The sequence below is a fragment of the Stigmatopora argus genome, chromosome 4 (assembly GCF_051989625.1).
Source record: "Stigmatopora argus isolate UIUO_Sarg chromosome 4, RoL_Sarg_1.0, whole genome shotgun sequence".
Taxonomy (NCBI): Eukaryota; Metazoa; Chordata; class Actinopteri; order Syngnathiformes; family Syngnathidae; genus Stigmatopora; species Stigmatopora argus.
The window spans coordinates 18504856-18522881 of NC_135390.1; the positions used below are offsets into that span (position 1 = coordinate 18504856).

General features: G+C 40.5%; 2 protein-coding genes across 2 annotated transcripts in view; one reads left to right on the plus strand and one right to left on the minus strand.

Moving 5' to 3' along the window:
- The window catches only part of iglon5 (IgLON family member 5), a 168309-nt gene that overhangs the window by 143698 nt on the left and 6585 nt on the right, over window positions 1–18026 (plus strand). Inside the window, exons 5-8 of the mRNA XM_077599369.1 lie at window positions 1695–1814; window positions 14990–15121; window positions 15193–15313; window positions 17281–17432. Coding sequence (XP_077455495.1) covers window positions 1695–1814; window positions 14990–15121; window positions 15193–15313; window positions 17281–17432 — 525 coding nt within the window. The remainder of the gene's footprint in view (window positions 1–1694; window positions 1815–14989; window positions 15122–15192; window positions 15314–17280; window positions 17433–18026) is intronic.
- LOC144073498 (free fatty acid receptor 2) overlaps window positions 8930–18026 on the minus strand; it is a 56536-nt gene continuing 47439 nt past the window's right edge. Inside the window, exon 3 of the transcript XR_013300089.1 lies at window positions 8930–9032. The gene's annotated coding sequence lies outside the window, so the exon portion shown is untranslated. The remainder of the gene's footprint in view (window positions 9033–18026) is intronic.

Sequence of the window (18026 nt, forward strand, 5' to 3'; positions counted from 1 at the left end):
AGCAGGGCAAAGTGATCGCCGATTAGCGGTGGGAAAACAACATCTGAACCAAGCATCCATATCCAAAGAAGACACATTTTGTACCTACTGCTAAAATTGGCATGAAATGACCGTGTTGAACATGAATAATTTAATTGAAATATTCTCTCTTTTTATTTTTAACAAAATCAAAATGATGTTTACCCTTTTTTTTTATTCAAATATTTTTTTAAATCCAAAATCAAAGAGATAATTTACTATGGAGAGGTTCAAAAGGTACAGATTTATACAAATTATAGTCTATAAACAAATTGTCAATCATCCAATAAAATCTGTCAATTCATTAGTCGATTAATTGTGGCACCCCAGTTGACCGTAACTAAACGTGGCCAAAGACAAAAATGAATTTAACACTCCTGCTGTAAACCAATCAGGTCGCAGCTCTCATCCCTACACATCTGAAATGTCTCTGATTGCAAGTCATACAAGGGAAAATAAAAGGAAATATTTTCTCGCATATATTTGTTGCTAAAAAAATGATGACCGAATCAAGGGTACGGCTTATATGAGCACAAATTAGACTTGACATATACGAAACTACAAGGCGGTAAAGACAAAACGCCATAACACAATGCGGCCGATATGATCATTTATTTCAAAATAGAGAAAAGATAAACAGATAAAACGCCAAACAACATTTATTTTGACGTCTATGAATGAAATTAAAAAAAAAAACCTCCATAAAACGCGAAAAAACTCCCTTATACTTGAATATGGAGTTGAAAATTGTGAATCAGTAGGCATCTTATACGAGAGAAATCATAAAAATCAACGATTTTAAGGCAATTTGAAGGATACGGCTTATACGCGAGAAAATATGGTAATATGAAATCCAACCTCAGCTCCAGGAACCTAACTCACATCTGCTCGTTTTTAAGATCGCAGGCTTTTTTCCTCACTTACGACTTCCAAAAAACTCTAATAGCCCAAAAAGCACAGAATGTGTCTGCAGCTGACAGGTGGCAGCGAGCTGCTGACTGATGCGTCTTTTGCAAGCAAATAATCTTGTCTGGCGGCTAACTCGTAACTTGGCAGTTGGCATAGAGCACCGAACCTAATGTCTGTGCATAGGCATATATAATTGTATATTTACTATGCGTTTGTTGAGCCGATTGCTGCAATTGTAGAGTTTGTTTGTAGCGGCGTCTCGTCGCCGCTGCTGTCGGCGACCTGGCAAGTTGCGAGAGAAATGAGAGCCGCGCCGGAGCCAAGCTCATTAAAAACAATGATAATGGCCCGTTTAAATTCAAGGGCCGTCTCGTTATCAATTTAAGTAGGAGCGCTCCGCGGTTAAACGGGTTTGTTGTCGTCAAGTTGCTTGATCAAGAGGAAATTGACACTTTTGATCAATTTTCTATTGAAATTTGCATCTCTCGAGTTATAACATATTAGCTTTTGGCCCGGCAACAGTAAAGCTAACACAATAATTGACAGTAGTATCTCCAAATTTGAAAGTTCGGAAATTTTCTCGTTAATTTTTTTGTCGATTTTATTTTATTTTTTTGTATTTTGACTTAAATTGGACGGGCACCATTGTTGGGATTCTTCATTGTCCAGTTTGGATTTTTTAATTTCAGCATTAACTACCTCTTACAAATGATATGATTACACAAACTTGGCTTTTGTTGATTTAAATATGTTTGTGATTTCCGCAGTACCAGCCCGAATCGTCAACATTTCCTCGGACGTGTCAGTGAATGAGGGTGAGAACGTCAACCTCTTCTGTCTGGCTGTGGGCCGACCCGAACCCACCATCACCTGGAAGGACCAGAAATGTACGTACCTTTTTGTCCCCAACCATTTTAAAGTGACAGATGCCACCTAGCATGAATGACCTTCATCTATAAGACCTTACCGTTCCTCAAAGTATTTAAGTGCCGTATTTTCACGACTATACGGTGCATCGTATTTTTAGCCCCAGTGTCAGTAACGAGTGCTATTTCTGTATTTGACACACACAAAGGACGCACCGTTTTTATAGACGCAGCCAGGCATGGCAAAACATACACCAGCTTAAACATACACGCTACACGCACACGCTAAAAACACATTTTTAAAAAGACAACGGAAGCAAAACTGAATTCGGTTGTACTTTATTTGGCCATTTTACAATGTACTCACGTCATCATCACCCACAAATCCATCAAAGTCCTCATTTTCTGTGTCCGAAATGAACAAATGTCCAAATGAGTCATCAAAAACGCTGAGTTTTATACTTTCATCCAGGCGGCCACAATCCATTTGCAAATAGTAGCTAGCTAGTAGCTAGCGCAACTTTTCCAACGCTGCTTTCCATGCTTCGTAAAGCTGTGTTGATGTGGATGTATACAGGCCACAATTGATTGGGTGTATTGACAAAAGAACTATATATCCCAGCAGTCACTACGCAGTACTTTTTCTACGGGAAAAAATAGTAGAGTCAGGGGCTGCTTGCCGTAGTTGTGAGAGCTGTAGAGGATGGTGTACCCTATCGACTGATTTATTTTATTTTATCGTGATAAGATTTTTAGTATTGGTCCATATGTAAAGTGCACTGGATTATAAGGTGCCCTGTCTATTTTGGAGAAAATTTAAGACTTTTATATGCGCCTTATAGTCGTGAAAATACGTTACCCACTAAAAACCCACTCAGGCGTCAGGAGAACATGATGAATATAGATATGTTTATTAATATGTGCGGTCCCTTATCAAATCAATCAATTAATCAAACATGCAAACGTCACACTGATCGGAACCCAACAGGGATGGAACACTTACCAATTTTGTCATACGCAGTTTCTGGGTATGGTGACAATTAGGCTTTTGTTGTTGTTTGTTGAGTCAATGATGATGACAAAGCCTATGTCCGATTATTATGATCCGATTAATATTAATCTCAGAACTGTGAAGCAAACGTGCTAACCGCAGTGCATTTTACAAGAAACACTAGAGTATTATACCAAATTCGCTTCAAAATTCATTTACAATATGTAAATTATTGTTCTATATACATCAATCTTGGTTTTATTCGATTGTTAAAATGTTCCCATTTTATATCTCACCCTATATTTCATATTTGGCCGATATTTGGCGCATTAGAATCCCTTTAAAGCCTGCTGCTTAATACGTCCTCTTCCATCTTTCAAATCCACACAGCCTTATTTTGCCCTCGTCCTGTTGTTTTGTCCCAAATAACCGCTCATTACCCATGATTATCCCCGCCGCGCGGCCCGTAATCATCGGCATCTGTCTTCATCGGGGGGCCACGTCAAGCGGCGTGGTGCTGCCAGCTGAAGTTAACCGCCACTTTTGGAACTTCACAGGGGGGCTATTTTTAACCCCACCCACCCAATGCCAATGTTTGAGGGTGGTCAGCACTCGCGTGTGGTGATAAATGGCCACTGATTAGATTTGATAGGGACTGGATGTATGCCTCTTTGGTCTGTCACTATTAATGTCCGCCGGTGAGTTAGCATCACAGAGCCGCTTTCAAATGGAATGCTGCTTCTCTGTCATCTGTTTAGTGCAAATAATGAGGCGCAATGCTGTATTGCATAGTCACTTCAAGTCTATTTTTACCACTCAGATGTTTCCAACAAACGACTTTACTTCTTACCTGTCAACTTATACGTTTCCCCGTATTTGATACGTTTTTTGATCATTTCAAATTGCTCTGCTGCATTAAACAAGAGTTGATAAGACTGTTGCTTTAACCAGTCAGATTTCGAGTTGGCAACACCACAATGCCTTCGCGTAGGGATATGTCATTGCCTTCTTGCAGGCGTAGGGATACGTCATCGCTTTCACTGTATCTGGAGTGAGCTGCACAAGCAAATATATTGTTGTGTTGATTTAAAGCCATTTTCAAGACGGACTATTCAAGAAAAAAAAAGCTGGACATCATTAAGAAAGGTCAGACAACCGGGAACGAACATTTTCAGCACTAAATCGAATAAAAACGTATGCCAGAAATACGACAGGACAGGCTCGACTTTCAGGATTAGCTTCGATGGCAATAGAAAAGAAGGAAGAAAGAAAGGAGGATGGATATTGTGTACAGTTAAAAAGGATTTCTGGTGAGTAAAATATGGCTATATTCCTAAATAATATTTCAATTGCCGAGGTTATTATTGATCATTTTTTATGTGTCACAGCTGTAGCTGCAGTAGAGGTTTTATAGCCATAAAATAGTTTTTACTAGGAAATCCACGGACCGCCACTGATTTAGTGTATATACTGATTGGGCACCCTGTCCACTTTGGAGAAAATGTTAGACTTTTAAGTGCGCCCTATGTGAGTAAATATGTGTCGCATTGTATTTGTACCTTTTTGACAGCTCTTGCGAGGAAACTGTCCTTGAGTCTGTTTGTCTTGGCTGTTATGGCTCTGCAGCCCCTGTCATCTGTTTAGTGCAATATAATGTCCGTAAATGTGTGACAGAAGTCCAAGAAACAAGCATTTTTCTTGGCATTTGACGATCCAAATTGATGGCTTCCTTATTCTTCGCAATATTTTCTTCTTTTTTGTAATAACTTTTAAAGCTCATCCTCCACTTGAAAACACAGTTAGTCAGTCCTCTGCTCCAGAGTTGTGCGTGAGAAACACTTTGAATCTGGCAAGGATTATTTTCTTTAACTTGTCCAACATTTGATCTGCTGTGATAATTAGCTGTTTGCCTCCGAGCAGACGAAAGAAGTTGCGAGCAGAGCCTGTTTTTAATTCCAGCGCCAGCAGCCGATGAGATGCGGCGAGTGCAAAGCGCTACACTGTAGATCACTGGGACAAGCAGCAGTAAATAGGTCAGTGCGTACAACCACTGAACTCCACGTAATTAGGCTCTTAGGGCAAAGGATGTGCAACCTATTCTCCTCTTCTTGCTTGCGATGGGATTCCCTGCCGATGATGTCTGCAAAAGTCAGCTTTTAATTTGTTTTGAAATGCTACAAATTGGCTTGCCAACCTTCAAAACAACAATATGAATACTGCAAAATACACTTGGAATTTGTTTGCCAATGTTTTTCCTCATCAAGCAGTGAATTTTGCTTGATGAGAGTTTTTTTCACACGAAATGTGAAGAGCGGCATGGTGGATGAGTGGTTAGCGTGTCTGCCTTAGGGTTCCGTCCCAGTTGGGTTTTCTCCGGGTGCTGGGGTTTTTACCCACATCCCAAAAACATGCATGGCAGGCCAGTTTAACGCTGAAAATTGTCCTGAGGTATGAGTGTGAGTATGATTGGTTGTTTGTCTCCTTGTGCCCTGCGATTGGCTGGCAACCTATTCTGGGTATCCCTGGGCTCCAGATTGCAAATTATTGTTGTTTTTCTACGTACTTGTTTCATCTAAATATGCACCTAATGAATTCAAGTTTGGGCGGGCCAGTGGACGAGTGAGTTAGCGCGTCGGCCTCACGGTTCTGAGATCGAGGGTTCGAGCCGAAGTTTGACCTTCCTGTGTGGGGTTTGCATGTTCTCCCTTGGCTGGCGTGGGTTTTCTCCCTCATCCCAAAAACATGTATGCTAGGCTAGCTGGTTGAACACTCTAAATTGCCCTTAGCTATGATTGGTTGTCCTGTGTCTTCTTGTGTCCTACGATTGGCTGCCCACCAATTCAGGGGGTCCGTAGTGGGCTGGGATAGGCTCCAGCACTTCCCCCAACCCTTGTGAGGATAAGCAGTACACAAAATGAAAGAATAATTCAAGTTTAGGCATCCAAAAAAGAACTAAACTGACAGTTAATAGGCAGCCTGGCTCTTCCAACGAGTTGTCCCCCCTTTTTTTCAGGGAGTTGGCAAGCCTAGGGTTGGTGGTGGTAGTAGTAGTAGTAGTAGTAGTAGTAGTAGTAGTAGTAGTAGTAGTAGTAGTAGGGTATTGTGTTATACATCCACTAGATAGAGCTGTAGTAATGGTTAGTTAATATACAGAAAGTAGATAGAGCTGTGCTAAAGGGAATTTTATACAATGATTAACCAATATTGATCCACATATAAGGCGCACTGCCGGTTTTTGAGAAAACTGAAATATTTTAGTTGCGCCTCCTAGTGCGGAAAATACCGTTGTCAAAATACTCTCCAGCAAACAGACTGGTTTTGCAAGATGGCTAACATTAGTCCATAAAAATGCCATGTTTTAGAATACCAAGTGAGATCCAGACCGTCTCAAACAAGTCGTACCAATAACACCTGAGTCGCTACAGTACACGCCGTTCCCTGGCCAGTATGGATATATCAAACAGCTGGAGCATCCCCGCACACACCCACGATGACACACTCACACATACATTACCAGCGGCGAACATTTGTCCTCGCTCGCACGCCGACAGGGTTTCGCCTCTGTCAGCAATAATCTTCCTCCCCCCACGTTTTCTCGCCCCCCTACCCCCGTTACATCCCCCGCGCAACCCGTTAGCTCTCTGGAGATAGCGACCGCATTGCTATTCCGATAGAGTGTCTGCAAGCCGCCATCAATTGCCTGTGACTTGAGGGGCCAGTGGAGGAGAAAGAAGGGTGGACAAGCCCATGGAGACGGCAAGAAACCAGCAGCCATCACTTCCTATTATTCACTGGCTTCATTCAAACTCAACAGATGGGTGTTGGGTGGATTTAGTTCTGCGGTAGTGCTTTAGAGGTCACTTTTTTTTGGTTAAAATATATATATACCGTATTTTCTCGCATATTGAACGCCTCCACGTATAAGCCGTACCCTTAAAATTGCCGTAAAATCGTTGAGTTTTACGACTTCTCTTGTCTAAGACGCCCCCTGATTCACAATTTTCACCTCCATATTCATGGTTTCAATAGGTAGTACAAATGTGTTATTTTGAAGGGAAGATCTTGAGAAAAATCATCACACAGGGTATTTCTGTGATACTGTATGAATTGAATGGATCGTCTGCTGGATTTTCAAAAAGGTGTTGCCTGCGCCTGGATGAATTAAAAACGGTCACGTGAGCAATACTACCAGGAAGTGTGTCCAAGTCTCTGGATGCAATAATAGCATGAGATACACATTACGCAGGTATTAACGCTGATATTTTAATCATTGACCGCAAGACCTTTGATCAGCCTAAACAACTATTGGGATGTGCTGGCATGATAAACACTACGAACACATGTATGTGTCAAGGCTACTCGCGTCTGGCCAGTCAGAGCACGTTTAACTACGATAAGACGGCGGCGCCCTGAGCGAGCAATGGCAGGCACAAGTGATTTTTTTTAACGTTTTATGCAAGATAGTTTTTTTTTTCTTGAATTTCATTGTCTTGCATTAGTTTCGTCTTTGTCACATTGCAGTTTCGTGCAAGTCTAATTTGGACGCATATAAGCTAACTAATTTAGTCATATATCTATATTGGATTAGATTGGATAACTTTATTCATCCTGTATTCGGGAAATTTTGTTGTCACAGTAGAAAGAGGGTGAGGATGCAGAAATAGGAAATGCATTTTAGACATAAATAGATGTGTAATTAGTAAGTTAATAAATAAATACATGGATAAATATATAAATAAGCGTGTTGCTGAAATTATATATATATATATATATATATATATATATATATATATATATATATATATATATATATATATATATATATATATATACACACATATATACACACATATACACACATACGTGTACATACACACATGTACACATACATATAAGCACATATATACATACATACACATAGATGTACATGCATGCATACGGTAGGTCTTAACACTCAGCCATTTGTTTTGTTAAAGAGCCTGACAGCTGATGTGGAGAGTCCATTCGCTGCCACTCTTGCACTTCAAACGGATTGGTCGTCTATTCCCGACAATGAATTTTGGAGGCTTGGCAGCAAATAAACAAACGTTCACAGTCCTGGTTCAAATGGATTGGACTTCTACTAGTGATAAACTCATTTAAATTCATGGGGAAGGATGGGAAGAAAAAAAAATTCAAATTCAATTTAAACTCATCATACATAGCTTTTCTATCCTCTTTGGCTGTAGGCCATTTCAGAATATCTTAAGGTGTAGCAAAGTAAGAAAAAAATATGCGAACTGGCATATTTTATCAGTAAATAGCAAAAGTTAAATTTCACGTGAAAAAAATGTCTACAGATATTCTTGACAAGTAAATCGAGTATGAAGGCTTCACTGTTTTTTTATTCTCAATAAATTAGGTTAAATTATTTCTGCGAGAGAAACTGTATTTTAAAAGTAGTATTTTTTCATATATATTTAATTTTTAAACTGTTCAAAGTAAATCAGACTTTCCGCACAAATTTAAAATGCAGAACATGCAGTGTCTTTTTTTTATAGAAATAATTCTGAAATTATCTATGAATAAATTCTCACCCCAGAAAATTTCACCCCCGGGTTTTAAATTCTAAGTTGTTTGAACATGCTTTAGTCAAGCAGTGACAAAACATATTTGAGCATATTAAAGCATATTACAGCTATTAACTGCTAATTATGGCAGGTGTGCTAATGCTCCATTATTGCACAAAATAGTCTTTTTTTTAATGAAAAACATGATTTCTTTGACTATTTACAAGCAAACATCTGATTTTCTATCTAATTTTCTGTGGCCATTTTCTCATGTCATAATTTTCTTTACAATGTATTTTGCACTTCTATCCCAAAAATATACATTTTATATATTTAAGTTCTTTTAATCCATTTATTTAAAAAAAATCTAAATATTATATCTAAAATGGCCCACGTGAAATCAAGTTGATGTTAAAGCGGCCCGCGAACCAACCCGAATCTGACACCCTTGCTTTAAATTAATGTGTTTATTTGATAGAGCATACAAGTTTATAATGTCGTTTTTTCGTCGGCATCGCTCATCAAAAGCAAAAATACCATCTTCTCCATTTGTGACCGACATTGAGGAGGTCTCTTTATCTTAAGCTTATCACTTGACACGCCATCGGTTAAAACACGGCAAGGAACGAACGCCCTGATAGCCGTTGACCGCTCGGCGAGGATGAGATTCGCCCGCCTCGCCGAGGAGATTGGCAGCCCCTGCAAGAACAGACAAAAAAAAGCAGTTTTTTGAAAAATGTGTGTGCTCGAGCAGAACGTAGCAAAAGTGTCCTCGTGAGGAAAATGAGCAGGCGAGTCCATCAACAGCCTCCAGAAAAAGATTCAACCTTCCATGTCTCGGATACAGTTTGGAATTGAAAATGGAATGGATTGTTACGTAACAAAAGATATCCTGAGAGATGACGGTTGTGTCTTGATAGCCTCTACTAGCGCACTTATATTTTGTATGGTTAGTTAAGGTTGGAAAAAAATAGTGACAGTTGGACAAAGAATTCATTTGGGGTTTGTATATAAAGTGGTTTAGTCTATGTATCCATCTTCATCTATTGTGAACTGTATTCAGGGATGCAAAGCTCTGCAAAGTACACCAAAGTCTTGATTGATGCATTTTGGATGAAACAGTCGAGAACACATTTGGTGTATTTGTATGTATACTTGGTACCCGGACGTTTCGTCGAAAGACGTTTGGTCCCTGGATGTTTGGTCCCCGGACGTTTGGTCGACTGGACGTTTGGTCGACCGGACATTTAGTAGAATGGACGTTTGGTCGCTGGGTTGTTACTGTTGAAACCAGCTCTCCAAATTATAATCATGAGAGAGAGTGAGTTTAATATCTAAATATCTAATATCAAAATATCAACAGTAAACTCTCTGTCATAATTTGACAGGGAGCGAACCCGGCGACCAAACATCCGTTCTACCAAACGTCTGTTCTACCAAACGTCCGTTCTACCAAACGTCCGTTCTACCAAACGGCCGGTCGACCAAACGTCCGGTCGACCAAACGTCTTTCGACCAAACGTCCGGTCACGGCATACTTTTCAATGGTACCCGGACGTTTCGTCGACAGACACTTGGTCGACGGACACTTCGTCCCCGGACGTTTCGACGAACGGACGTTTGGTCGACGGACAGTTCGACGAAACGTCCGTTCGACAAACTGTCCGTCGACCAAACGTCCGTTCGACGAAATGTCCGGGGACGAAGTGTCCGTTGACCAAGTGTCCGTCGACGAAACGTCCGGTCATGCTTTTCAATAAGTACAATATTTGGTCTGACAAAGGAACTCATATTGTTACGGTCGTGGGCAGAGGGTCCCGAACCAGGCAAACACAAAAGCCAGACGTGCAGTTTTGTGTTTATTATGAGTGTCCGTTGTGTAGGACCAGGCCAGGGTACAAGGGGGGAAGCGTGGACGAGTCGTCTTGCATAGCGTGGAGGTACAAGGTGGGTGGTCTTAATCGTGGTCGTGGTCCTAGGGCAAAAACGAGGTCGAAGTTCGGGCAAGACGAAGCAAGTAGGTAACGCGAGAAGATACTTAACAGTGATCAAGATGATCTAGCGACGTGGTCAAGCTCAGGTTGGCTTAAATAGTCCTTGATGTCTGATGAGCCGCACCAGGACCTGTGATTGGGCGACTGGAGCACCCAGCCACCTGTCTTGCCCTGGGCCTGACACATTGAGAAACTGGTATTATCTCTCCAATGTGTGATGGGTTGACCCAGTTTTTATGGGACATGCCCATAGCGGTTCACTAGAGGGTTGTCCAGAAGGCACCCCGATAAGATCCTCTAGCCAGAAGGGGTTTAGCGCGAGGGGGAATGAGGGACGACGTGGGAAGCGGAGGTTCAGATGTGGGAAGGCGGGGTAATGATTTTATTTAATTTTTTTTTAAATGGATGAGAATGAATTTTAGAAAAGGGAGAAATGGGAAGAGCAAAGATAAATGGATGAAAAAAAGAGGAGAATAATTTCTAGGGTTAAGCCGTAGTCAGGGATTTAGGTTACGTTAGGCTCAGGTTTTAGGTCCAGGGTTAGTACATGTTAAATATGTATTGAGATTTTAAGGTGAGGGTTGGTCCTGTTTTAGGGAAAGGGTAAATGTTTCGGATTAAGATTTTTGTCAGGTTAAGTTTTTTTTAGTGTATGCGTTGGGACAAGCAGAGAAATTTAGACATGTAAAAGGTTTTTTTTTTTTTTCGTTCCTAACTGCTATTCCATAACAACTTGTCATCAGTCCTTTTCTGCTCCGTGTTGTTACTAAAATGTAAAAAGACAAGAAATGCTGAGAGCTCAAGTGATCTTCTCTGGCTCAAAGTGCCGGAAAACACTCTGCAGTGCTGAACCCCGGGAAACCTTCTTTCACTTTCATACCCTCCGCCTCCTAACCAGGTGGTCAGGAGTCAAGCCCCTTCCAAAGCTCCTAAGTGCTTGATGGAGTTATATTTTTATACAGAACCATACAAGTGCCTGCCCGCTGGCTGCAGTCAGATATCATCATCATTACTTGACACCCGCTTTGCAGCTTCCACTCTTTCCTCTTCCTCTATTCTGGGAAGATTTTTTTTTTCCAACCCAATGAGTTCGAGTTCAAATTGGGGTTAAGAGTACTTTCTTGTTGATATTTGTGACACTTTGAGTTAGAAGTGTCACGTTTATCCACAGGGGTTTGTGTTCAAATTGAAGGACATCAAAGATTTTTGCGTTCAACCTTCTGCTTCAAACGTGTTTAGTTTGAAATTTGGATTCCATGACGAATAGTATGGGACAATGGTGTTGTTCATTACATTGATTGCCATGGTATTATTGGTCGATCACATGACAGTAAGATTTGATCCAGTCTATTAGTTTTCTTGGGAGCAATACCCACATCGCAGCTGGTACAATAGTTTTCGGGGTGTCATCAGGCTCTCTGCCAACTTGTGTGGGGGTGACAGTCTCGCCAAACATAAACAAGCTGTGACATCTGCTCGTTAAGTGATACAATGATCTTGGACACTTCAAGCGTGTGCTGCAATATTGCTTCAATTCAGAGACCTTTTGTTAATAGGTGCCCCGCGCTCGGGAATTCAGTGAGGAGAGAATTGGGGTATTTTAAAAGCAGCATCCCAGCTAGCTCTTGTTTGTTGCACCTGTGCATTAACACATACAAACACAACGCTATACAAATAATGTTAAATTGTACTTTTGACTTTATGCAACATACATCAACATACATTTTAGTAATCCTCAATATTTTTCTTAAACATATGTCGAGAATAGATCATTTTGACTTGGTCATTTCTTGAGTATATGAACATATATAACAGCTGAGCTATGTCGTTGGCGAGGGGGGAAAATGCTAGCTCGCGGGCGATTGGCATCTTGAATAATAGATCTTGGACCAAAAAAGTGTGAAGACCCCTTTTGTAGGAAGTTGGGCACACTTCCTTCGTTGAGTATTGACCATTCTGAAGTACGTACCAGTTGTTGTGTTCAAGGCAATACAAATTCTAATTCAACATTCTAATGAACGACAAGGAATGGAATGGAACTGTTGGACTGTTGTGTTCACTTTAGAGAGTCAGACATTGCAGGTTTTTCAATTATGCTCTAGGAGCTCTTAGCCTTGGTACGTTTTTCCTATGGTAAGAATTTCTTTTTTTTTACTTGTTCCAGATCACCCACGTTTCTTCTTCCATCATTCCGTTTCATGTCACAGAGTCTTTTGAATCTGAGAGATGTTAACTTTCCCCACACGTGTGAAATTTCTTGGTCGTAAATATTCATCATGTTTAATATTCGAGATTGTCGGCGCCGGCCTGTTTTCGGACCTAAATATCAAGAGAAATTTATTCACATCACATTTTGAAGGTCCTGTTAGCATTGTTGATGTGTTCAATCAAGGAAGGAAATCTTTGCACTCATCTCTTTAGAATTTAGTGACAAATAATGGCAGGAATGGATTTTTGGTATTTGTTTAGTTCATGTAAACAGAGTTTACAATTGTCAAATATTGTTTACATGTTACAGACATAGTGGACAAGTGGTTAGCGTGTCACCCTGGTTAAGGGTTCGACTCCAGGTCGGTCTTCACTGTGTGAGTTTGAATATTCGGTACTCGGACGTTTCGTCGAAAGACGTTTGATCCCCAGACGCTTGGTCGACCGGATGTTTGGTGGAACGGACGTTTGGTAGAACGGACAATTGGTAGAACGGACGTTTGGTAGAATGGACGTTTGGTAGAACAGACATTTTGTAGAACGGACGTTTGGTAGAACGGACGTTTTGTAGAACGGATGTTTGGTCGCCGGGTTGTTACTGTTGAAACCAGCTCTCAAAATTATAATCATGAGAGAGAGAGTTTAATATCTAAATATCTAATATCAAAATATCAACAGTAAACTCTCTGTCATAATTTGACAGCGAGCGAACCCAGCGACCAAACGTACGTTCTTCCAAACGTCTGTTCTACCGAACGTCTGTTCTACCGAACGTCTGGTCGACTAAACGTCCGGTCGACCAAACGTCCGGGGACCAAACGTCTTTCGACGAAACGTCCGGTCACGGAATTCCTACCCGGGTATTCAGGGTGTCCTTTGTCTCATTGTGTCCTCCGATTGGCTGCCCACCGATTCACGATTTCTCCCGCCTGGTGCCTGTAGTTAGCTGGTATAGGCTCCCGTACCCTCTGCGACCCTTAGAGTTCGAAAAATGAAATTATCTCAGAGATAGGCATGTTTCCATTTCATGGCACGGTTCACAAAATTATTTGATTCTGGGTGAGGTTAGCATTCCCCACACATGAAGATACTTGGTTGTAAATATTCATCGTGTTTAATATTCAAGACAATCATCCCTGACCCGTTTCGGACCCTGCTATCAACAGAAATCTCTTCCCGACGTACTACCGACCACTGGAGGCGTAACACAATCTCCCGTTTGTTGCCCTTAGTCGGGAAGTGCAAAATTATGGCAAAAATAACCTGATTATCTCTCCGTGTGAAGCGGGCTTACCCTTGAGTCGTATATAACAATGTATTGCTTTACCTTTTATCCTCTTGTGTTGTGTGTCGTGTATTTTTTTCAACCCCCACCGCCGCAAACTGTTTATTTCTCCACACGTGTGCCCTAAATCCATCTTTCCTGGCGCTTTTGTCACCAGTAATGTCTCACACGGGCGCACCGTTGACGTGACTAATGCGACCAGTGAGCAAAAGCGCAGCGAGCCTATCAGCCGCCACCAAAAGCTTCAGTTTCCCTTACCGTCGTCTCCGGCTCGGTGCTAATAATCCTGCGGCTCTAATCTTCAATTAGAGGCGGTGTGATAATCTCTGATGTGAATAATAGTGGGTTTTATCAGGGGTTTTTGGGATGCGTATCGAGGGGGATGCCGGCCCGAGTTTTTGATTGACAGCATCGATCCAAGAGAAGGATTTCCTTGTCGTAGATGATGTGTAACGTCTCGTTTCGTGGGTCGCCCGCCTTTGAGGGATGGGATTGTGTTCTTTCTCCTCGGCCAATGGAAACTCACACAGGACGTGGACAATAATTTTGTCCTGTGCGAGACTTTGTTCGGGAGCAGAGGCTCCCGGGACTTTGTCAGTGATGTGAAGGCGGGGAAAAAATAAATAAAGGTTTATTGTGTTTCCCGTGATGAATAAATAAAAGAAGGAAAGGGGGATTTTTTTTCAATTGCCATTCATACATTTTTAAAGTTGAAAGAAAGGGAAAGTCAATAAAGGGGTATGGGTTTTTAAAACTAGGGGGGAAAGTGTTTTTTTTTTTCAATAATAATAAAACGTGAGTGTAACTGGAAAGTGGAAAAAAGGAAAAAAAACATTGATTCGGTTTGCATGTGAAAATTAGGAAGGGAAGGAAAAATTAAATGTTTTCCGATTAAAGAAAGGTAAACCCTTCTTAAAATCTGGAAATGAACGATTTTGTCTTTAAACACATTTTGATTGTTTTGGTTAGGTTGAAGGGAGGTGCTGAGAAAATGTTAGCAGTGTCCCAAAAAAAGCAAAAAAAGTTGTCAAGTTGTCCCGAAAATGGAACTTGTTTGTCTAAATATATATTTTGGCTTCCAGAATAATCCAAAGCAACCTATGTTCTCCTGCCTAACTAAGATTGAAGTCCTATCTGTGTTTTTTTTTTCATTTTTGTGTGGCCAACAGACGGTCTGGTGACCGAGGGCGAGTTCCTGGACATCACGGAAATCAAACGCCAGCAGGCCGAAGACTACGAGTGCATCGCCTACAATGGCGTGGCCACACCCGACAAGCGCAAAGTCAAAGTCAACGTCAACTGTAGACACAGCCGGTACGTCCGCCTCCCCTCACGTGACTCTGATCTCCCTGTTTTCCCTCTCCCAATGAAGACCCACCTAGCATCACCGATATGAAGAACTTGCCCGCCCACTTGGGGAAGGCGGTCGTCTTGCGTTGCGAAGCCATGGCGGTGCCCCCTGCTTCCTTCGAGTGGTACCGCGATGACCACAGGTGAGGAAAGCTTCTTGATAATCCCGATATCAATAATAATTATCATTCTAAACGAGTTTTTACAAAAGTAATTCTAAAAATATTACACAGCAAGGTGTCAGTCGTCTTTGTTGTTTTTCCTTTTCTGCAATATTTTTTCAATCTATTTTTATTGTTAATAAATAAACAGAAAGTTTAATCTAATCAAATCTAATCTAAAAAGGGGAAAAAACAATGAATATTCCCTTTTTAAACAACGTGAAGACAACAATGTGTTTCTAGGTGTGTGTATATATATACGTATATATATATATATATATATATATATATATATATATATATATATATATGTATGTGTGTGTATATATATATATATGTATGTGTGTGTATATGTATATATATATATATATGTATGTGTGTATATATATGTATATGTGTGTATATGTGTATATATGTATTAAAAATGTATTAAAATTTTAGTAGTTCTCAGTGAAAAATGTCATAGAATGAAGAAACAATAAATAAAAGGAATAAATATGTCGATTTTAGGATTTCTTAAAAAAGCAAAATATTTAAAAAGAGCAGAAAAAGAGAATCCCTTTTTCTTGAACAAAATATACAAAAAAATATATATATATTACTTGGTGTGTGCATATATATACATATATAAATATATACATATATACATATATACACATATACACACATATAGTATATATGTGTATATATGTATATATTTCTATATGTATATATATGCACACACACCAAGTAATTTTTTTTGTACATTTTGTTAAAAAAAGGATTCTCCTTTTCTGTTATTTTTAAACATTTAGCTTTTTTAAGAAATCCTAAAATCGACATATTTATTCCTATTAGTATTTAGTTATTGTTTCTTCATCCTTCATTTTATGACATTTTTCACTGAGAACTACTAAAATGTTAATACATTTTTCTTTGAGCAAAATGTACTTTTGCGACCTACACAAAATGACGGGTTTGACCCCTGTGTTATACTACTGTATGTGCAAACATTTATATACAGCATCTGTGTGCATAAGTGCACATACAGTACATTGTATATACACTATATGGTTGCCTTATCTTCACCAATGGTCTTGACGTTAAATGTAAAAAAAATGTCCGTCACCTGTCTAAGGCTTTTTGGAAAGAAATGCAACAATTCATACCCTAATGATGACAAAGGCTGGGCCTAATGGCGAACAGCGTGAAACAATGAGGTGAGAAGGACATTTTGTGCTCAAATGGGGCAAGGTCAGAGTGTCACTTTTCTGCCCATTAATTTTGGAAAAATCTAGGCCTTCCACTCATTTCCTAAAAATGACTTTGAATGGCTTTTTTACCCAGAGGAAGTCATTGAAATTGAATTATGAGGTTCCAGGGTCAAAATGTAGCCTCTGTAAAACCTTTATTTATTGTGCAGAAAATTTGGGAGAAGCCACTTTTGAACCCTTCATTTAAATAATAGGTTTTTAAATCATTTACTGACAGCTAATGGAACGTTTATGTATACTAGTATTCATAGTAGAAGGTTATAAAATACATATATCAAGGAAAAAAGGAAAATGAATATGAAAATGTGTGTCTTTTACTGTGTGGTTGCTGTAAAACCATTTCACTATGACAGTTAATTGACAAAAAAAGATACTGTTTTGGTACTTTTCCTTTCATATATCAAAACAAATATTTTCTTTGACATAATTCACATACAATCCACATCCAAAACTGCATTTTGATTGACAATTGCAATATTAATAACCAACATAACGATCTGACATTGCCTAATCTACCGAAAACCTTTGCTGCTCTCAATGCAAAACCGGTACAACAGCACCATCTACAGGTGTCTGTTACTCATGACAGATTTTTCCCAACTCAAATTTCACAGTCAAACTGAGCGAGACCATTTCTTCCATGTAAAAACCTTGAAATTCCTCCGAGAACCAAAATCCCCCAATGTTCTCCTTCAGGCCCGTGAGGAACGAGGTCACCATCCAGATCAAGAACGAAAAGACTCGTTCCATCCTGCTCTTCACCAACGTAACAGAGAAGGACTTCGGCAACTACACCTGCTTCGCCACCAACCGTCTGGGAGCCTCCAACGCCAGCATGTTGCTATTCCGTGAGTCTCCCCGCCTTATCCTCTGCCTCATTATGTCCGGCCCCCTCCTGGTTAAATATCATTTCTCTCCGATCCCGGTCCTCTTTCTCCTCCGATTCCCCCCGTCAACTCCTCTCACCCTCGTTTGGGCTTTACCGTCCTAAGTGAGTCCTTCATCCCTCCCCGCCCTTTCTTGCTCATTCCCCATTATCCCAGCCTGCGCCCCTTCAATGAGTCACTCTCCCGTCAGGCCCATACATCTTCCCTCTCCCGTTTTCCCACTGGTGTCAGCCATGTCCCTCCATCATCCTCCCCTTCCTCCCCTTCCTCCCCCAGTAATCTGCTCCGTCCATCATTAGAGCACAACCAACCGTTTTAATTCCAGACGTGCGCCAATGCCAACAGAGTCGCCCCTACGTGCCGAGTTTTGTTTCGTCTGGCATACAAACCAGCACTGTTGCATTCCCACTCACGTCCACTTTGCTGGAAACAACGGTCTACATTTTAGGACTTGTCCATTTTATTTATTCATTCGTTCATTTTCCGAAACCGCTTATCCAAAGGTCTCAACCAGCCTACCATGCATGTTTTGGGGGTGTGGGAGGAAACCAGAGT